A 22,898-nucleotide genomic window follows, 5' to 3' on the forward strand; every position below is an offset into this window, starting at 1 on the left:
TGTGATTTTATAGCTTTATTTTGACTGACAATTAATGACATCTGCTGTTACGGTAACAGAAAAGCATGCCTGTCTGAAGAAACCATAGGCACACACACACACTGCAGACCATTCCATCGTACATCATTGTCACGGGGTTAGGCACTCGGACTACGGTTAGGTAAAGAGGTGTGAGGTGAAATACACAGGCACTTTTACTTAGTACTGGCAGCGTCCAGTCTTAAAAGGTAGTATTAAAAACTCTGAAATAAATTAATTTCAGTCGCACCTTCCTTAATGGCACAACCTTTTATAAGCAGCCTAAAAACTTTTAGAATTCTTCCCCCCCCCCCCCCCCATTTTCTGTGTCCTCTGAGTTTGTACACACTGCTCTGTGTCTCTGCTGCTCGCTCCAGCTAAAGTAAGTCCTGACACGCTCCCTGGCCTGGCCCCGCTGGCAGCGGCCGTGCCTCGCCGGGGCTGGGCACTGCAGGAGACTGTCCCCACACCAGCCTTTTCCCTACTTTGCGATTCCAGTGGAAGCCCACTGTTAACGTTGTCACTGCTGACGACCACCGTGTCCCAGCTCTGCAGGGTAATGGCTTCAGTGAACCAACAACCTGTTAGAGAATCGTACCTTCGGATGGCAGTTTAGAGCCCAGCTGTGAGAAATGCCCTGAAACAGGACTGCTCCCTAACAAATCCGAATCCTATATGCAAGCACTCAAAAGACATTTATTTATATAAAGTTCTGTAAAAAAATAAATTTTAGAACAGCATAGTTTCATAGAGAAAAACATTTTCTACAGAGTTCCAACTGCAAGGGTTTTTTTATATTGTACCATCATTAAATAAGGTGGGACACCATGTGAATTTCATTGCACTAGAAGAAATGCAAAGCATCTTTTTAATATAAAGATATACAGAGCATTCTAGACAACTACAGCTGTGTTACAGCTATGTGTTCTTTTGGATTTGGTCCAAAGAAACCTGAGTCTGTTTCCAGAGAGAATGAAAAAACATTGCACAGACAGCTGATCACTTGTTTCTTGCTGAAGGACACTGAAAAGATCACTCCCTGCAGCTCGCTCTGAGCCTAGCTTCCCCGACTATCAATAGTGTCCTTTCTTGGACTCCGGTCTTAAGTATTCACCTCACAGTCGTTACGCTGCTTAGAAGAAAGTCGGTCTGTTGTCAGAGCCAAGTGACTGCTCCCAGTGGATTATCACCTCTTCTGCTCCCAAATTTCAGCCATGTTTAGGTCTAAGTTGTTAAGGCCTTTCAGAGCTTGAAGGTTTCCAGTGTAAAAAGCTACATCTGAAGTAACCAGTCTGCAGGGAAACACACAAGGTCAGCACGTGAACCTCCCGTCCACCCAGGGCGCTCAGAAAAACAGCCAGGGTTTGTTTATGACTGGGGCATGCAACAACAACAACGCCTGTCCAAACGCTATGCCTTGGTTAGGTATTTTAAGTATCGGTTCAAAACTCAACGCCTATGGATGTGGTTTACTTTACAGCAGTGATCATACATAACGTGATTACTACTAGGTGTAAAGGGAGATCAAGTGATGAGTTCGGAAAACTCAGCAGGAATTAGGCACCTAAAGCTTCCACTCTCTTGCTGTAATCCCAGGTTTCTCTAGACTTAAACCCCCAGCCCCGACTGCAGTGCAACTTAGTATATTAATTATTGCAACATTAACTTCTGTATTCTAGAAGGTTACTGTAAAAGCAATGGAAGAGCAGAACAGTTCCATCCTTCCTAAGAGTTAAAATCCCTCCCAGACTGTTGAAACCTATCAGGGCATGACAGAAAGACAATCACGTTTCTAGCTGGAAAGCAGCAAGATGTAGGCATAAAAGTTGTGTTTTCATAGTAAAAAAAATTAACCAGGATTCACAGACCTGGATTTTTACTACTATTACAGAAACAGTTTAGAAACAGATCAGAAAAGTGCATTAAAAACTAGGTCAATGAAGACCGCTGGAGCGGGAGCAAGTAAAATGCAGTGTTTGATGTTTCCCTTCTCAGCCAGCCCAGCCCCACGCTCGGAGAGCTGCGGCCCAAGGGAAGGAACTGCTGCCCTGGAAGCAGCAGACTCGGGGCCATTCCTGCTTCCAGCTGCAGCAGAGAGACCCTTCTGACAGGGAGGACGGCTGTGCTGGGAAATACCCCACCGCTGTCACCAGCAGCGCCTGCCCCCCCCCCTCCCACCCGAAAGATCCGTTTAGGCCATCCAACCACAGGCGTCAACCACAACCAAACGCGCAGGGGGAAGCCGGCACACACGCTGCTCAGGAGTAGAAACCCGAGCGTGGAACACTCCCAAACACGCCCGGGGCGTTCTCATTCCGGCTGGGGCTGCTGCAGCCCTGCTTCCTATTCAGTAAGCTTGTTGGCTTACAAACACCTTACCAAGTGCCAAAGGTAACTGGATGTTATCTTGCGAAACACCACGAGCACAGAAAGCCATTTCAGATAAACTCTTTCACAGAGTACAAGGATGAATGAGCTTAGGCAGGACAAAAAAGAATAAACTGGCGGGAATAGAACTCTTCTTAATTCCAGCAACATTTGAAACGTATAAACTCCCCTCCCTGGCTTCTTCAACCTGAGACAATACTTTCTTGCGTGTGGGTAGGCTGGCCGAATTACAGCCTTACTACGCTGCAAACAAGCAAGCCCAGGCCAATAAGAATGATCATAACCCCCTCCATTTCAGGGGACAACCCAACGTACAATAGCATTCGGCCTGTGAGAGGCCATCTGCCTTCCTGGGAGGTGCGGGACGCCAGGCACAGCCAGCAATGCCCCCTCAGGACAGGCACCACTGACCTGGGCTGGTGGTGGAGGGCTGGGCTGGGGCAGGAAAGGGGAAAAGCTCCGTGAGCATAATCTCCCTTTCAAACCTAGTTCTGCTGTAAAAACGATTTCTGTATAGGAGCTGCCCATCGCACAGATGAAATACCGCTTTTTCCCATTTTTCCTTTGCTAGTGCCCTATGAGTCATCATCCATGTTTCAAAACTGCTTCATGAATCAGGCAATTCTCGCGAATTAAACTGTGGCTACTGCTGTCACACCAAGGCAGAAAAAACAATCCACAAACCAAGGAAAGCTGCATCAGGTTTCCAGCAGGACAACGCCCAGCTCCCAATCTATCACCACGCCGAGGGTATTCCTGGTTACTATGGAAGGGCACAAGTCACGTCCTCTACTATGAGAAAGCCCCAAATGGGACATACTCAAACACGGAGCGTGGCTGCCTTCTGCCATCACAACTTTCTTGCAGAAGACAAAACCTGCTTATTTAAATTAAGCATTATAAAAATAGTACCTAAACATACCCGTTCAGAGGTCCTCCATCATTGACTACGTTTAGGTGGGCCAGCTGCCTCTTCAGGTGAAGTTTGTAGCTTGCGTTAATTCGTAAAAACAACATCTAGAAGAAACCACAGAACAGAGTAAGGAACCATCCCCCTGCTTCCATCACTGCCTACAGAGAGGAAACCCACTGCCAACACCTTAAATTACTAACCTTCAGCATTATTTTTGCAATTCATGTGATTTTTGCCTTCTGCCAGTCCTTCGGCCTCCTAACCTTTCTGGCCACATACAATTTATAACACACAGGACAGCGTACACCCTCCCTTAGTTGTTATGCGTTGCACTTAGAGGACACATTGTTTGGAGCATGAATTTTTCTTGTTATCTGAAACATCTAGCAACTTGTATTAAGGCTAGAAGCTAACAAATCTTTTCCCTGTACTATAACCACTTAAAAGTATTTTGTCCAAAAGGAAGCGTGAAAAACACTCTGAAGGGACCATTTAATTTAGTGCAAAAGAAAAACTACAACTTAGTGTATTCAGTGACTGGATCAGTCCTTCCTGTCCTTAGATTTACAACTCTGCAGCAGCAGCGACTGCAGCAAAATACTGAAAAGGCACATCTGGTACAATCTGGCTGCATAATACATCTAGGGACCTCCGGAAGCCACCAAGTTTGAGCAGCGCTGCAGAAGAATTCCCTAAAAGGGCTGCACTCCAGCCCCAGAGTGTTGCCATTGGTGCACAATTTCAGCACCAATTCCCAGATTGCAGATTCGCCTCTCTCGACATTAAAATGCAGCTCAAAATGCGGGAATCAGTCAGTTCTTTTCATGTCTCATCCCTCTCCCTGCACATCCCTGCACTTCGATTCAGACCGAGCTGTCTGCATGACTGCTGCCAGCCCCTTTAATGTGTGAGTTTCACGAAGACTCAAAAAAAGAATTCCACTCCACCCCCACCCCCGATAAAGCAGAAGTCTCTTCTTACGGAGTTCATGTGCATTTGCAAAGGAGGTATTACATGAATCTCAAAAATAACATTCACCTGAGTTTGCTCCTCAGGAAGGAGGTCATAGATAGCTTCATGCATCTTTGCCATTTGCTTGCAGATATTCCTGAAGCATGCCGAAGGAACAGGAGCTTTCACTTCATACTGGAAATAAAACCACAACCAGTTACTCCTTTCCACCACTGTACAACGGTTTACATAAGAGAGTCTCCAACAGCCATCTGAAGCCCTGCGTTGCTAATGATGTCAGGAATCAAGGTTCATTTAGCCTATCACAAATTAAAACGGTTGCTGGGCACGATCTGACTCAGCCAAGGACTCACATCACACAATCTTTTAGCACTTTTGCTTTATAAGCAAACAGTAACATTCAAAGCAGTATGAAATCTGCGGATTTCCCAAATTCATCTGTTCATCTCTGTTACTTCTTCTCTTTGCTTGTTACTTTTAGTCGGTTTCCATTACCCTATGAATTGCAGCTGCAGAGAACAACCACCACGCCAGCCACACAGGTGCCCGCCAGGTGCCTGCTAGCTAGCCCTCTCCTTTAGATCTGCACGAGTCAATGACAGACGAGCAATTCTACCTCCGAGGAACGTGCCCCCCAAGTACTAAATGAGAAAATACTGCCTCTCTAACACCATATGCATCCGCATTTCTGAAGAGAGAAGGAAAGCACAAGGAGATGGAACTTCCTGAAAACTCAATATTAGCTATTCAAAAAACCACCAAAAAACCCATGCACAAAACCACTGCAAAAATACCTTGAAGAACAAAGTAGACTGAAATCCAAGAACCAAGACACTGGAAACCACCAGATGGCATGAGATTTGCTGCAAAGGGAACAAAATTCTTACGCCCTCACCCTGGATAGGGAAGATCTGAATGTGATTTCCGAAGCACTTTGAAGAGCTGTGCCAGGCCCAGGGAAGCCAGCTCTTCCGTGCCTGCTGGAGAGGCCGCGCCAGCACAGGGTGACCTTCGGCAGGGTGATGCTTCCCCATAGAGCCTTGCACAATTCAGTGGAAAAGCTGAATCATTACAACTAAATTATTTACAAGCACATTGGAGGAGATGCTCTCTCTTACGCTAGCCTGAATTGTGAAAGACAAAAAGCTTGCCTCAGTGCGACAGAAAAAAAAAAAAAGCAACGGGGAGTTTGGAGAAAGTCTTCGCAGGAAAGCCAAACCGGTGACCTAATTTTGACAGGAGAAGTAGCAGAAGAGCAGTGCTTACTACTCCAGGAGCGCTGCCTCCTGCGTGGGACAACGGCACAGTGCACAGGATCGTGCCTCAATCCGAGTTAGACAACCAGTGATTTACAATTTTCCAGTATCTTGCAAGCTGCAGCAATGGCTCTTGCACGACTACAGACAAATCAAACTCTCCATCGTGATGGGGAAAAAGTCACGGCACCAGAAAGAAACACGAGCTCCAGCCCTGCAAGGTGCTGGCCATTTTTATCTCCAGCTAAGGTCAACGGCCTGTAACACCGTGAGGGATCAGACAAAAATTTACCGCTCCTCTGTCCAAACAGTCACAAGATGGGAAACTCCCACAGGAGTGAATCACACTGGATTTTTTTCCATGAACATGTATTCCTTTTTAAAAACCTACGCCTTTTTCACTTGTTAATTAGATCTGTTAAATACCCCTGTTCCTGTTTTCTCTCCCTGCCCAAGTTAACAGACAGATGCTGGGAACTGTCCGTGCTGCTGTCAAACGCCCTGCTGAGCGCAGCCTCATCACAGTGGCACCGTGTGAAGACCAAGACGGCTCCTGTTCCGCAGAGCTCCCACAGGGAAGCACAGCCTGGAAACGCACAAGTAACCTGCCCACGTTACCCAGGTATCAGGTCAACGTCCCACCTACGGGATCAAACTGCCTCTCGTACAAAGCAGGTTTCTAGACTGTGCAATGTTTGTTTTCAAAGCACGCTGGACACCCACTGCTATGAAACTCGCTTGCTTTCTCATTCAGATTTACACACTTCAAAGCAGGTGACCACTTTATCCACAAAGCACTGAAGTATTTGGACTCTCACAAAACCCATGGAAACCAAAGAACACACTGACACAGTTGCACTGACATGCCCATTTGCAAAGTTCCTGGGTTTATGTTCTTCACAGCTTTCAGTGCCAAGATTTCATTATTTCGGGAACAAGATGAGCCCAGTTACAGGGTCTGTCAGGAATGAAGGCAAATCAACACACGGTCTCCTTCCCTCCTGTACCCTGTGGGTTGCATTCACGTGAGCCAGGCGCTCCCACTCAGCCTTTCAGAGCTCTAAAGGACAGGAATATTCTCAGTTTGTATCTCATGCCAGCTAAGGGGAGAATGGGATGTAAAGATGGAGGGACAGTAAGGGATGGATACTTCCTAACATCAAGAACATAAACTGTTACTTGTTTGTCGCGGGCTAACTTGCTTAGTATCAATAATTAAATTGTTGCTGGTTTTTTTTTTTTTTATTTTCAAGAGGTAAAGGCAAAGTGACCAAAAAGCCATCTTACTTAATAGAACAGGTATTTTTCTTTGGGGAAAAAACACCAAAAGAACACCTTTAGAAACGGGCATAAACATGTTTTCAAAAGTATAAACACAACAGGGGGTGGGGAAACCATTGGTATTTTTCTCCCCTAAGTTTAGGTAACACCATTTGATAGCCCAAAGAAACAGATGAAAAGAAGCAGCACAACATAAAATAAACAATAACATAATAGAAACAACAAGAAAGACATAAATGCTACGTGTTGCAGTGGCCTCACTACAGCCCCCATTGGCGTGTCCACAACCTGTGCTTCTCATGAGGTCTTTCCTACAAGGAAGAGGTTGGTCCAGGCCAATCATCAAGTCTGTCACTAAAGAATTAATTTATTTTTCCCACCATGGGACTGCTTTTCTTCTCCACCCCCCTCCCAAGAGCATAAGATCCAAAGCAAAACACTAAGCTTTAAAAGCTTGTGCACTGTATGCATGGGGTCTGCGGGCCCAGAAGTCCCACCGTGGGGCAGGCTCTGGCAGCGTGGTTCGCCGTGAGCTGGGTCACAGTGAGGGATCAGCCCAGGACCAACCCGCTGTACTGCCCGGTGTTCAAACACAAACGCTACCAGCACGGCACAGGATGCCTACTAACGCTGCCACACAGCGGGAACTGCTAAGCACAGGGCTCTAGTCCCCAGGCCTGCAGCCCAACAGATGGGCTGGTCCTTCCCCTCCAAAAACTCTTTCTCCCCAGCAGTTTTTTGCTGTTTCCTCAGCTGCAGGAAATTACATGCTCCCCACTTCCAAAGACACACGGTCAGGAAAATCAGGGAACAGGAACTGGCTCAGTCTGGCTGCAGACAGGAGCTGTCAGCGGATAAAACTACTGAGGGTAGGAGAGCACTTCAGTTTCTAAACACCAGAGCATCTGGCCAGACAAAACGTTTCTGTTACTGCTGAAGGAGTAAACGAACAATCTTTTTTGTGTGGGTGAAGGCGAATGACACCCAGGTGGCAAACGTTAGAGACAAAACACATTGACAAGTACAGCACAGAGCTTTGTGTTTATACAGTTTAAAGAAGTTCAAACAAGTCCTGATTAGGAAAGGTTAAGACTCCATTTGAAACATCTAGACTGTATATAATTAGACCTCCAATTGCAATTTCGAGAATGTATAATTATTTCCATAAATCATTACCTTGGATAATAGTTTGTCAAATAAGCTATCCATTATGGCAACAAGCTTTGCTGAAATTTCAGCTATGTGGTCGTGATAATCCTGTAATGGAAGAAAGCAGGTTTTATTCACTATCTAATGGCATTCATATTCTTCAGAGCACAGTTGAAAAGCAGAACTTCGTGTTTAATTAGCAAATGCCAAAAGAATTACCTTCGTAATGTGGTCAAAATGCCTGAGCATGCTAAACTGCTTCGGCTGCAGTCGAGCTTCAAAATGAGCCCTGATAATAGGAATGTAGTGTACGATTAGCTGTAGGCAACGTGAAGAAAGGGCTGTAAATCCAGAAGCGAGAGGGAAAGAAAAATAACTTAATTATTACACAAGAAGAGTCATTTTGTATAGACTGTATCTCTTTTAACATAAATAACGTATCTGACACAATTTAACATGCTTTTTTAATTAAAAAAAAAAAAAGGGGGGGGGGGGGAAGAGGTAAACATTTGCTTCCACTGGGAAACCCCATCCAGTGAAGACACCAGACTGGTACCCGGCCATTCACACCCAGCTTCTCTAAGATATGGGACAAGGGACTAATTTTACAAGAGGCTTTAAGTGTCTACTTGACATTTTGAGCCCTGAGCACATGTAGACATCGGGGAGATCTCAAAAGACCTGACTCATCAGCTACCTCACCTCAGCAGCCGTATTCTCAAGGCATCAATACTACTTCTGCAGGAGGTTTACCTAAGCACCCTGCCCTGCCAGTGCTCAGCTGCCCAGTCTGCTCCTGCCTGCGGTGCTGGCCCAGTTCCCACAACCAGGCTTCTCCTGCGGCTGACAGGGCCTGGGCTGGCAGCAGGACACATGGTGGTGCCAGCATGGTCACCCCACTGGCCAAGCCCTCTGGAGCAAGGATCCACCCCAACTTTTCTCTGCTCACACACTATGGCCGCAGCCCCTTGGGGGGAAGCCTCCCAACCCATCCTCCTCAAGCTAGTCCCTTTCAAAAAGGGAAATGCAGGCTGGTAATCAGGACACCCTGAAACATGGGAACCGCAAGTTCAAATACCTGCTTCAACCCATCAACCAAAGGCTCTAAATTTGGAGATAGTTTAAAAACAGGGGTCTCAACCAGCGTGTCAGACTTTTCTGTAGCACGGAACCAGGCACCTAGTTCTCCCCAGCTTTTCAGAGCAGGGGAAGCAGTCCAGGCAGGTACCTTGGGGCTGGCAACTCAGCTGAATAGGTACATGCTGAAAATGAGAAACTAAAGCCCAAATCGTAGTTTGGATTCAGCACACAGTCACAGAGCCGTAAGTTACCTGACTGCGCTGGGACATCTAGCCACATAAAGGCTAACTATTCGATTCAGAGCCACCCACAGAAATGATTTCGTGCATTACTGACGCGCAGTTATAACCCACAAGAGCTGTATGTGGACACGACACTACAGAATACAGCACCCCAGGGCAGACGGGACAGCACAGCTCAGCGAAGTGCAGGGGGAGCCAGGGGTTTGGCTGCACTCCTCTACCTGTGTACCTCCAGTCTCAAGATCTGAACACTAAGCAGCTCCTAAGCATGCCAAAGTCACCACTGAAAAAGTAACTACATCTTCCCACGGTCAAGACGTTTTCATGGAAAACTTGCTCACCTATATATTTGTTCTTACGTTTCCCTTCATGTAACACAGTGAAGCTTTGTATTTAAAGTGATCCAGTAAACAGCAAAGGAATTTGAAGGATTTTAGTGCACCCCTTAATCAGACAACTCACTAGTTTTTATGCATATTTTAACCCCTAACTTGCAAGGTCTTACCACCCTGTGTTCTGTGCACAGGACCACAACACAAACATAGCTTATCATAAATGTTTAGGGTTTTTTTTGTGTTGGTTTTTTTTTTTTTCCTTTTTAACAGGCAGGAGAACAAGCTTTGACATTTTAAATAGAGAAATCCATACCTAGGTTTTTTGTAGTGATTGTTTTCAAACCAACAACTTGTAATGCACCAGCTCCAAGCACTAGTTGGCAACTTCGAGAGTTGAAATACTGTGAGAAAGAAAAAGATAGTGAAAACGCATGCTGGCTCTTTTAACAACTACACATAACCACAGTTTAGAAACACCGTCAACAGAACTTTGCAAGATTAAATCTATTATTATGAAGGCCAGCTCCAGAGTTTCACATACTCCTCACCACAGAGGAGCCCACGACTGCTAACTAGTAAGACAATGGGAACTTTTTCACCACTCTCAGTAGTCTCTGGCCCGTAGTATTTTTTGACTTGGCTTAAGCTAAAGCACTCGAGGCAGCATTTCAGCAAAGGGAAGCAGAAATACTGCTATTAAAAACAGCTATTCAGTGATTTCAATTCAGGGACTAACTTCTGCTTCTCTACGGGAACTTTGGGTGAGGCTTCTCTCAGTGTGAAAACTAGTTAGCTATGTTCAGCCTTGCTTTGAAAGCTGTACACAAGAACAACTTTGTACTAGAAATCTGTAAAACATACTTCTCAAACCAGGACCTTGGATGGAGTGAAGGGGAAGGATCTCACTAGTTTTGCTGAGTAGACAAGTGTAATATCAGAATGGAAAATACCTGAAGAACAAGTTTCTGCCCTGGCTCCAGACCTTCCTCACTGCTGCTGTTAATGAAAACTTTAAAAGTACTGAAACTCACTGCTGCCGAGCAGGCCGAATCTGTGTCTGCAACACTACAAAATACTGAGATTAAGAAATGATGCACAGAAGATGTTAAGCCACATCAAAGAACAGTTCTGTAAGAATTCCAGGTATAGTGGCTGCCTTCTGACTTAATCTTCCTAACTTAGTTACAGGAGAAAAGAAATTATCATTAAATGCATCTGGACAGCAAGACGGATCCTGTTAGCATATTCTGCCTTATTTTGGCATTCTGCTCCATCACCCACCCAGCTTGAGGCATCAGATATTTTAGACTGGTTGGGTGATGCAACAGAGACAGAGGAGGCATTGCTGTTGTCCCCGATTCCTGCACTGAATGGAGAGCAGAAGACCCAGGGCTCATGTTTGAACAGAACTGACCTTGCTGACTGAGGGGCAAAACCTACAGAGACCTGACCCTTTCTCACACACCTGAAGGATTCACAGGGAATTGTGACAAGGTTGCCCTGCAGCTTGTGTCTGCAATACAAGAGGATTTCCCCCAAATACAGGTCCTTTTTTTTGTGGGCCACAATCCTGCTTCACAGGTCTTGCTTCAGAATAACGCATGAACAAACTCAAAATTTCAACCCTCCCCTTGAGTAAAATCAGGAAACAATTTTTCTGGCTGTTGCCTGCAGTCAGTCACAAAACTCAGGACCACAGAGGATACACGGTGAACCCCACACACCCACTCTGGGCCACCAGAGTGGTGGATCTGGGACCAGGAAAGCAACCCAGACCCAGTGCCACAACCGAACCTGAGCTACGTGTGGCTCCTGACCCGGAAGAGGCACAATCTACTCTGCTCAGACAGAAGTCAGGCCTGTGACGGGCTGACACACCTTCATCTCCTCCTCCTGAAAAGCAAGACCTTTTCTTCTGCCTCCTGGTGGACTTCAGAAGTAGATCCACTGAGCCAACGACAGATACACCCTACACAGCCTAAGCTCCTCTGAGGTATGACTGCGTGGCAGACCATTAAAAACACGCTCTATAAAGGATGATAAGACACTGGTACTCTCCCCCTGCCTTTCATCCACCCTAGTTACCGGACGGCCTGTTGCAGACAAAGCAGCGAGGCAGCAGCACGGCTGAAACATCAAAGGAGCAACACCCCCTCCTTGTGACTGCCTGGAGGAAAGCACCGCGGAGCTCGGGCACCGGGGCTGGAGCCTTCTCCTCGGCACCCGCTGAGCAGCTCCAGTCATCGCAGTGCTGGTTTTGCCCATACACAGGTGTCATTTCACTCTGGTTGCAGCCATAGTTCAAAACAGCCTGGAATTTCATGACCTGGGAACACTCTGCAGTTTCCAGCACAATAAAGCCTAGCTCTGGCTACCTTCAAAGCTTGCTGGCTCTGACAGTTGTCAAACAAAAAGCGGTGACCTGCAAGGACACCTTGAGTGGTCTTATTTTGTTCAAAGTGTAATAAATGACCTTTCGTTTTTGCTACTTGTTCTTGTCATCTCTCCAATTGATGGCACCTTGCTGCCAGACAGGAAAGACAATAATGAGACTGCACACAGTGTTTGGATACCAAGGAGTAAAACACAAATGACACAGAGCTAGAACAAGATATGGTAGGGAGAGAGAATTAACACAGAGATGCAAGTCCGGCTGAGTTTGAGGCATCTGCTGCCGTCCTGCCCGCCTGCAAAAAGGGGCTGGGAGACCTAAATGAAGCAGCAGCTGGAGAAAGAGAGGTGAAGAGGGGCATCCCCAGTCCCAGCCTGACCGATGGGCTTGGATAGTGCGATAGTGCTTTCAGACGGGAAGGTCTGGGCATGAATCTGAATTGGCTGCAGGGAGGAGTGTTCCTGCATCTGGTTATTCAGACAAGAACTACCAACGTGAAGATTATTTAAAGGTCCATCTTCTGTCGTGTGTTTCCCCTCCTCCATCCCCCACCTTATGTAAAATATACTTTTGTAGAGTAGAATCTATTAATCTTTTATCGATTATGCTTGTCTTCAGAACTCTTAATACCTGACATAACCTTTGCGGGCAAAGATACAAGTGAAAACCTTGAAATAAATTAACTGCTAGGTTTTGGAGCCTAGATTATTATATATAGATATATAGATATATGTGACAGCTTTAAAGTGCATTCCTGTGCTCCTTTTATTATTGTTTACTTATATCACCTTGCAGTATCTGTGCTCTACCGGCTTTCCTCTTCTCTAGCGAGAAATAAATGACAAAAAGGTCCTGGTCTTTCATCATCTTCACATTTTACAACAGAAGCTTCATCCCATACTATTTTTCATGCTTCTACTGACTATACCTCTACTGACTTGTAAAAACCAAGGGCCTCATTTCCTTCCTGAATATAGATATATTTCTGTGGCACCTGGGATCAAATTGCTTTTTCTTCAGCAGCATTAATCCTACACCCAGCTTGAAGGACAGGCAGTTTTGACAAACACTACTAGATGGGATTTCCAATACTCCAGGTGAACAAGAGGAAAGACAGCCTTCCTGAAGTTAATACATACAATAAATTGCATCTTTAATGCACTTAGCTTAAAAGGCCGCTTTATGGTGTAGTAACAAATGCAATAATTTCTATACATTTTCTGTAATTGATATGAAATCATAAAACACATGTGAAGCATTATAGACAGTAAGACACGTTGCGTGCCCTGAATACCCCTGATTAGCGCAGACAGTACATTTAGTGTCATACCTTCAGTAAATCAGACAGGCGGGTAAGCATGTCAGTGGTGATGGAAGGAATGTTATCCACACACTGGCAGTATTCAAGGATTATTCTTATTAACAGCAATACTGTCCTACAAGAGAGGAAACAGCCAAATATGTCATCTCAGTGCACAGATGATGTTGAAAAATCAAACACAGGCCAGTCATGTTGATAGAAAGCTACCTAATGCTAGAGATTATAGCATTAAACAAACTCACCAACTGATCTGAAGGAGAAGTAAAACATAAAAGAAGATATACATAATGACAGTTATAAAGAATTCTCATTCCACAGGGTGGCATGCGGACAAAGTACTTAATGTATATGAGAGAAAAATCTCATAGCTTCATTGGTGTAACTTTTTAATCTCCGAAACAGCTACTATGGAACTGGAAGTCTCCACACAGATGTTGGCAGGGGACAAAAATTCCAAAGCTCCTTTCTTATACTATATAATTCTGGCCAACTTTGAGCAAGTATAAAAATCCACAGAATGTAGACAACAGCCACCACTGAAATGGATGTAATGAATGCTAAGGAGCTGCAAACAGAGAAGGCAGCTGTGAAGAAACAGCACCAAAAATTCAAAGGTGCTCAACACCTGTAATTTCCCTTGAATTCTGCAGGCACTGGAGAATTTGGGAGCTACTGGATGGAATTAAGAAGGCTCAACAAAGAGCAGGTACTCTCCTTTGAATTCAGGTACACAGAAGGCAGGAAAACTAAGGCAAGATCAAATGTTCAGAGTCGATACTCTAACATTTCAAAAAGTTAAATCTCTTTCTTCCTTTAGGCAGTTGAGTGCAGAAAGATGAAGAACCAACTGGAAATAAAGAGCTGGAGGATTTTGGGGGAACATCTAGGCTTTTTTTCGTGAATGCATTTTATTTGATTAAATACAATGAAACTGTATATAGAAGTGTGTTGAAATGAAACAAATATTTGTACCAACATGAAGCTGACAATTGCTTCACAGAGCTAAGTAAAATGAGTTTCAAACGAGCTGAGATGGATTATCAAAGACATTCATCTGTTAGGTAAATTTTATTCTTTAAAGCATGTTCAAATGCTCCTACTCGACCTGAAATGCTCTTTTGCAGTGATATCAGTTGGCTGGCACAGTAGTTCTGAGCCATCAGCTTCTGTTTCTAATTGAACAATGATGCATCATCATGAAGCAACTCATAAAAAGACAGCTGGTCAAAGACATTATGTAAAACAGAACTTTTAAGTTTGGGGTAAATCAATGTTAGGACGCTGGGGAGTGAGATTTTCCAGATTTTACTCCCTCTCCAAAAACACTCTCATGCATATTTAATGCTAAAGCCTCACAGTCTTTGGAAACACAGCATGCTTTTAATGAAAGAAGTATGTGAGCATCATATACTTTAAAATGCCTTTGATATAACCAGCTTTAAGAAACTACTTTCCAATCCAAAGCAATCAGGATACAGGGTATGCAGCTTCTGAGATAGCCTGTATCTTATTTCTTATACTAAATGAGATAAGCAATCATTCAGCAGCAGACTTATGTACTTTGGAATTGCTCAGCCTGGAGAAGAGAAGGCTCCAAGGAGACCTTATTGCGGCCTTTCAGTACTTAAAGGGGGCTCAAAAGATGGGGACAGGCCTTTTAGTAGGGCCTGTAGTGATAAGACAAGGGGTAATGGTCGTAAACTAAAGGAGGGTCGATTCAGACTAGATACAAGGAAGATGTTTTTTACAATGTGGGCAGCGAAACACTGGCAGAGGTTGCCCAGAGGGGCTGGAGATGCCCCATCCCTGGAAACACTCCAGGCCAGGTTGGAGGGGGCTCTGAGCAACCTGGCCCAGTTGCAGATGTCCCTGCTCACTGCAGGGGGCTGGACTAGATGACCTTTAAAGGTCCCTTCCAACCCAAACCATTCTATGATTTTGCCAGAGATTATCTATATTGCAAGAAATAACAAGTGTGCTACAAAGACAAACCCGTATTTTAAGGACCATGTGTTTTCATGAAATAATTGGAAAAACCCGCATATTCAAATGAAACCATAAATTTAGCCTAGTCATTCAGAAAAGAAACAGCATCTTAATGTGCAGAAGAGCTTGCAATGTTTTATAACTGAGAACTAAAAAGAAACTAGCCTGTGAGAGGAGAGGTTTGGTTTTTTTTATTTAAATAACATTGCTAAAGCTGTTATCACAGTTCTACTCAAAAGTTCTTGCTAACCAATCCACTGCTAAGAGAAAAGAGTGCATCTTACCCAACTGTTGCATATTTTTGTCCTTCAACAATAAGAAATTCTGTTGGCTTTCTTTCTTCAGTAGCTAGATATTTTAGCAAGAAAGGAAAAGGGATGAGTTGAACTAAAAACAAGTACAAAACCTGCTAGTTTCTAAATTTCTAAAAACTTAAGTGTTCACTTGCTGAGGCTTGAAAAAACAACAATCAATCTTGGGAGCACTGCTCTCTTACAATATTTATTACATAGTTGGCCACCCATCGTAATTATTACAACCCATAAAGTTACTTTATTATCCACTGGGATTTTAGATCAAAAAATTCCCCAAAGTCCCACAGTCATTACAGACTTAGAAACTTCAAATACAACAGTTTACAAATAGAAGAAGAAAAGCAGAAAGCACCATTAGGTTTTCTACTATACATTCTCAAATGATTTGCTGTGTATATTAATATTTTAGCTTCAAACCACTTCTTCCTTAGGCTTCAGAGTAGAAGCTCTTACTGATGCAGTTTTTCATGCTAAACTTGATGCTGCCAGTTTCCTGTCTTCTTGAAGGAAGCTGCAAAAGCTTATTTTAAGAGCAATGGTCGATGAGCATATCTTGGTGTGGTGTTCCGTAAGCGGAGTGATTATTGCCTAACACGCTCTCTGTTTCTGCTGTATTCCTTTTGGGGGGGTCGGGGTTTCTCCACCACGACATTACCATATTTTCTTCCTTCTCATCTATTGCCATTTTCCTTCCCCCCTATGTACGTTTTCCTCTTCTTCTAGCTGCTCACACGCATTCACCGCTGCAATACTGGATGAGTATCCCCACAAAGTAAGAATGCATCATGCATTCCAATTTGCACAGATAGAAATGGGGCACGAGGAGAAAAGTCTGACTTGTCTGAGGTCAAATGAGGTTTCTGTGGCAAGGTAAATAATTGAGCGCACATGAGTTTTCACTTCCATGAGCAGCCACACAGCATGCTGCCTTTCATTTGAACAAGTGGCAGATGAAGCAGGGGGAAGGAGCAAGCTTTGTTTAAGGGGGGCTGAGCACACACACGCACTCCTTGGGCCCTTGCAACACTTCAGTGGTACGTTCTGGGGAAAGACTGAATTTGCACAAAGACTGTAAGCCTCTACACTGTGAATACACGTATAAAAAAAATTAGCTGTGCTAACCCTGTGCTAACACTTAAATGGGCTTTCAAAAAAACATCCATGTTTTTAAGGTCAGCACAAGAAGTTTCAACACTGGTAATAGAAAAAAGAAAAAAAAAAGCTATCAACTTCCTTCTGATTCCCCCAGAAGACACTGAGCAAACACAGATCAAGAATGACATTGGAATATGTCTGTCAACTTTCAATAGCAGCATTTGCTGATAATAAATTCAGTTAACAGTAGGACACAGCATTGTATCACCTACTAAGAAGAAAATTAACTCTATCCCAGCCAAAACCAGCACAGACTGGAAAGATACACACCTGCTGGTTTTTTTTCAGGGAGAGAAATTCTGCCGTCTGACACCGAATCAACAAGATCCTGAAATTCAGCAGGAACTTCAGCTTGCTTCCAGCGCTCGTTGTCCAAAAGCAGGCTAGTTATAAACACAAAAGAGAGGAGACTGAGAAAATGAAACACCTTGTCTTGATGCTTTTCCTGCCTGTAACAGTATAGAATCAAAACTACAGTAATTTTAAAAAAAGCCAGTGGCCCAAAATGTTATGTTATTCATCTTCATTTTAAAGAGGTGCCCAACAATTGGCAGTAGCAAAACAGGAAAACACCATCTTGGCCTAGAGATCTCACAATTTGTTCATTCAAACTATCATAGAGAACAAAAGACTACAATAGGCAATAAAGATCCTTATGAGATCACTGCCACCGAAGCAATGAGTAATCATTGGAATTTTAAGAGCTTTTGATGGATGAGAGCAAAATGACTTGATGTATGATACTGGGAAGGCTGTTCCCCAAGGGTTGTTTTTTTTGTTGTTGTTGTTGTTGTTATTGTTTTTGATGGAGGTTTTTAGGTTGGGTTATTTGTTGGTTTTGTTTTGGGTTTTCTGTTATTTTTTTGTGTCGCTGTTTTGGTTTTTTTTTTAAAACAGTTGGAAGTGAATTATCCCAAAGTTACTCAAGCCCTGAGACACAGCAATCCTGCCCTTCGCTGGCAGTCTTGAGGACTTCCTGTAGCTATCATGTCCTCCTTTAGGCAACTGTAGAACAATCCACTTTGAAGAAGTTAAGTTATGAAAACCTTAGAAGTCTAAACCAATTGAAAAGATTTGGATTTTAATACATTTTTTTCACTCCCTGCTCTTAAGTACAACTTGCTTACTAGCATTCTAAGCAACAAAAGACCGTGTCTGCCTGGCATATGATTGATAAAATTATTCATGTAAGAACACAAAAATCTTCTACCCAGAGATACCTGAGTTTCGTCTTCCTCTCCTCATGGAATCTATTCACAAATCTATTAGCTTGACTCTGAAGTGCTCCTCGCAAGGACATACTTTTCCTGCCACAGATCTGCTCAGTATCTAAGATAAAGCCTTCCATCAAGCGAGAAAGAGCAACAAACTCGTTGGAATTCAGCTTCTCTAGGAAGCCATCCTATACGCAAAGAAAACCATTGTAACGAAACATAACAGCACAAAAATTCAGAGACATAAAGAAACGACTAATCAGCAGGCCTGAGGGCTATGAGTATTTCAAAGGAGAACATTATTTAACTCTACATGGGACAGAGAAGGCAGATTGCAGTGCAAGCTGGTACCTGGTCATAGATAGGCATTCTCTGCATGGAGCTTCCAAGACAGCAAGTCAGAATATTAAAAAAGAAAAAAGAAAAGAAAAAAAGTAGCAGAAACCCACATTGCCTTACAATGATGTGATATGTTAATGCTTGTGTGCTCTGGGCATTAGCATCAAGTGCCTGTAGCAGCAGGAACAGTTACTTAATTTCAATTGAGAATGCCATTTCAGAACTCTCGCTCATTAAACCAGTAACTTGGGAGTAAATTCTCATTAAGGATGAGATGCCAACAGCCGTCTGAGCCAAGCTCCTTACCTTTGCTCTTGCCATGAGGAACTTGACTGAACGATCATGGCAGATATCAGAAGCGTTATAAAGTAAATCTTGAATATTGTTTGCCAGCCTGACCAGTTCCAGGTCAGTCAGCTTCATGTCATCACTGATCCTACAAATGACAGAGCCAGTTGGTTGAGCATCAATTTATAAAAAAACCCAGTATTTTTGCTCATAGGTTGAAGGAGGACTGAGCCTTGCAGCAACTGTCAAATGCAGACAGTCAGTTAATCACCAAAGTCACTTTGTACAGATGGGATGTTCTAAGCTGCTGTCAAAGTCATGTCAATCCCTGTAACAAGTAAATGTACAATTGCACTTCTTTATATTTTGTTTTGAATCCACGTTCTATTTGTTATTAATGGGCTAAGACAAAACATGATATAGTCATTACTAATACAACAAATATTATTAACATTTACTGAACTAAAATTTACCTAGCTTGGTAACACTTGAGCATCACAAGCATCTGACAGATAAAACACAGTATTTTTCTTCCAATGCAAGCATTAAGCCTAAAATACATACTCTGCACTCCCCGCCACCTTAATCTATAGGCTGTCATTCTATCTGCTCTTTAGACTTCAGGCTCCTAAATTGGTGCTTTTAAAAAAACCTTTTGTGATTTGCCTACTCTTTGAGGCTAGCCATTAGCACAGCACTGCCATTCATGTAATTAGTTAAGATAACAATCTTTTGGTTCAGCGTGGCTGCTGAAGGGACTGGCAGTATAAGAGGAGAGCAAAAACCCAGGATGCTACAGAGCAGCAATTGGGCTAACATTGTTAGAACTGTGTAATTTTATTAGCCTGCTCCAGACACAGAGCAGAGTGCAAAGAAAACCAGAAGAGGGATGAAGCGAGTTCATTTTAGAACGAAGTTATGCAACCAGCCTCGGAAACAACTTCATTGCTCCAGACCCCCAGCTGAGTGGCATATTTTTAGCAAACTTGGCAAAGCGCTCAAGACCAGTTCAGATCCAGCTCCCTTCTCCTTCCCTGCTCCTCACTGTAACCCTGGACTCGTCTTCACATTGCATTTCTCCTTCAGCGCATGATGGATGCTTGGACGTACAGAGGCCTGAATTAGATTTAATTAGACTATGCTGCGCATAAAACAATCTCTTTCAGCCAGCACTGTGATTTGAGGGGTAAGGTCTCTATCAACAATGACAGTTGCTTAAACACACCAGTAGTTTAAGTACCAACCAGCTAGAGCGAGCAGGACATTTGCTATCTTCCATCTTCCAGCATGGTAACAAGCAGTATTTCAATTTTGCTTCATAGAACCCTGTATCCAGACATGCTGCCTTTTTAAGTGGCTCATGCCCGAGTCTCACACACACTATACCTGGTCCTTTTGAAACGGTAGCTCTGACTTCCAGCCATAAATAACATGCATAAAAGGATGCCAAAATGTTACAGCTCTGGAGTCTGGAGCACCACAGGGCAGCACTGCCTATGTTCGCAAAGCACCGAGATGGATTTATTTAACCATGCAAGTCAAACAGTTGACAACGAATAGCAGATTTTTCTCTAGAATTTATCAAGGTGTACTCCATAAAGCCAGCTTAAAAAAAGAAAACAACAGAAAAAAATAGCCATAGGAAACATGGACAGGAAACAGATGCTTCTGCCTGTTAAAGGCGTGACAAGCTATCTTTCACGAGGCTAGGCTTGCATCTCTCCTGCTCTCTACAGAAGCAGGCTCCCCAACAGAACAGATGGAGAAGGGGCCCTTTTCTGTAAGAACTGACACAATCAGTCCCTGTACCACTATGCATAGAGGTGAAAACAAGACAAATAAAAAAAAAGGTGAGCTGGGGATAGTGCAGTCTGATGGCAGTCTCCAGGGCAGATGGGGGAGAGCCACTGCACTTCACTTACCTAGAAAAGCACATTCGTTCAAAGTAATTTTCGTACTCTATCATCAGAAACAACTGCCTGCACCTAACATCTGGTTTCCAACACGCTGCAAAGTGGAGACAGGTAGTGTGTCTACTTACATCATCTCTACTGCCCCTGGAGTAACAGAAGATGATGTTTGCTCTTTGCTGGATGAGGAATCGGTAGTGCACTCTGGTTCAGAGACCGAGTCACTGCTACAGGGCTCACTGTTTGGGGAAGTGTTTCGTTGAGAGGTAGTGTCAGCTGCTACAGGCGGGAGGTCTCCTTCGTTGAACGCATCACTTATAAACATGCCTTCATGAGTCAGGTAAGCCACTTCTGTGTCCACCGTACTGTCTTTAGCAGAGTTCTTTTGTAAGGTGTCCGCCAGGTCTCTGGTTTTTTGGTTCTTGTCTAGAACCAAGAAAACCACGCTACGGATAGTATTTAACGTTGCCTAGAATCAAATATAACTTCTATTACAAAAAAAAAAACCAAAACCCTGTGCCACAAACTTGTGCTAGAAAGGGATTTTCTTTTACCCATGAAATTAAACTAAATCCTGGCTTTATTTTCTATTGCATAATTAGCATTCGGAGGCAGACCTGTCCGTCTGATGGTAACCAATATCAGCTGTTTCTGAGAATGGTGAAAGAAACCTCATTTGGAGCAATCTAACACATACAAAAGTTCTGTCCTAATCCCTAGCAGCCTGAAATGGATGCAATCACGCAACAAGAGGTATTATCTCCTTCCCACTGCTCTCTTTGTTAGCACTAATCATTTTTGCCCTGGATGCCGATATTCACATATCCTTCTTTCAATCAAAAATTTGAGCTCTATAAGCAAAACCAACACCTTAAGACTTCAAATGGAAAGTAACTTAATTCCCTTTCATGTCTGAATTAGGTGAAACTCTTGGCAAATGAATGTCTTACCTTTATTCTCTTGAGGAAGGTGGTAAACTTAGAAAAAATATTCTTCAGTAAATCAAACCACTGAGGAAAATTCATCATCCTCATCTGGTCTGCAAGCCTGAAAAAAGAGCAGTATTCAGTAAACAACAAGTGCTTACTGGCCATGATGCCTACTGGCACATAAAGAAAAAAAACATGCTTTAAATGGAATCGTAAATATAAGGAAAACCCTGTAGATTTTTATCTGGCATAACAACAAACATCATCTGACCAACAGTCACTATCAACACAATGTATGCAAGTGCAATGGGGAAGGAGGTATATAAAACCAGATCATGCTAAAAAATGAAAGCCTCACATTTACCATCTAGTTTTTTCCAGGACACAAATTCTCTTTCCCTGGGATAAGTACATGTTAGAACAAGGGAGGGGGGTTAATAGCATTTTCACGAATCATGGAAGGGGGGAAAAAACATATATAGAAAGACTTAAATGAAAGTAGTTTGCAAGTGTTATAAAAGCTGTGTTATTAAGCCCATTTTGTTGCACTGCAGCGAGACCACTTCTGCTACTAAAGTGCAAGTCAGCTGTTCATGGCAAAGGGCAGAGAAGCCATTGACAGAACAAAAGCTAAAACCTGTAATACACAGTTAGGACCTAACGGCAGAATAGTAAACACCGGGGAACAGTGATCAAATATCTACTGTTTAAGAATGACCCTGTGCCCAGACTCTTCCCAGTCTGGGTAAGAATCCCATGCAGATTCTGCCACTCACTTTGCTTTATCAGCTGGTCTGGTTTTATTCCCTTGGGCTAACCCTTTGCTGAGCCAAATGAATCACAGAGCTACAGACAAACAGAAGCTGGCAGGGGCGTCTGGAGCTGGGGCCTCCGGAGGTGCCTTGTCCAACCCCTGCTCAACTCGGGTCCAACCAGCTTGGGTTGCTGTGGGCCCTGCCCAGTCAAGGCTTGACTACGTCCCAGGACGGATATCCCACAGCTCCTTCAGGGCCCTGTTCCAGTGTTTGACCATCCTCACTGGGAACACATGAACACATCTTTTCTAAGATTCAGCTAGCATTTCTCATCTTTCACCTTTTGCCTGCTGCCCCTCATCCTTCCCCTGCACACCTCCGAGAGGAGCCTGGCTCTGTCTGCAGCTCTCCCGTAACCCTTCTATGGGGTAGCTGCGGGCCGTTCTCCCCTGAGCCTTCCCCTTCCCAGGCTGCAAAGGGGCCCAGGCTGCTGCTCCTGCACTCTGCGCTTTGCGCCCCCAGACAACCCAGTGGCCTCTTCTGGATCTCGATGTCTTTCTTGCCCCCTGACCTGCCAGCTGTGCTAACGTTGCCCAGGCTGCAGCTGTAAGGACACGCTGCTGTCTATGGCCAACCAGTTCTCCACCAGAGATCCGCAGGT

The 22,898-nt window shown here is 43.8% G+C and overlaps 1 protein-coding gene across 5 annotated transcripts in view; it reads right to left on the reverse strand.

Moving 5' to 3' along the window:
- The window catches only part of VPS54 (VPS54 subunit of GARP complex), a 53,511-nt gene continuing 30,613 nt past the window's right edge, over positions 1–22,898 (reverse strand). For all 5 annotated transcript variants that reach the window (XM_055809631.1, XM_055809633.1, XM_055809629.1 and 2 more), the window contains 13 exons: positions 21,504–21,600; positions 20,685–21,022; positions 18,662–18,791; positions 18,023–18,204; positions 17,073–17,185; positions 15,618–15,681; positions 13,357–13,462; positions 9,948–10,035; positions 8,197–8,318; positions 8,005–8,085; positions 4,358–4,465; positions 3,329–3,423; positions 1–1,310 (listed from right to left, as the gene is read on the reverse strand). In XM_055809631.1, the coding sequence (XP_055665606.1) occupies positions 1,205–1,310; positions 3,329–3,423; positions 4,358–4,465; positions 8,005–8,085; positions 8,197–8,318; positions 9,948–10,035; positions 13,357–13,462; positions 15,618–15,681; positions 17,073–17,185; positions 18,023–18,204; positions 18,662–18,791; positions 20,685–21,022; positions 21,504–21,600 (1,630 nt within the window). In that variant the 3' untranslated portion in view covers positions 1–1,204. The remainder of the gene's footprint in view (positions 1,311–3,328; positions 3,424–4,357; positions 4,466–8,004; positions 8,086–8,196; positions 8,319–9,947; positions 10,036–13,356; positions 13,463–15,617; positions 15,682–17,072; positions 17,186–18,022; positions 18,205–18,661; positions 18,792–20,684; positions 21,023–21,503; positions 21,601–22,898) is intronic.

Source organism: Falco peregrinus, chromosome 7 (assembly GCF_023634155.1).
Source record: "Falco peregrinus isolate bFalPer1 chromosome 7, bFalPer1.pri, whole genome shotgun sequence".
Classification (NCBI taxonomy): domain Eukaryota; kingdom Metazoa; phylum Chordata; class Aves; order Falconiformes; family Falconidae; genus Falco; species Falco peregrinus.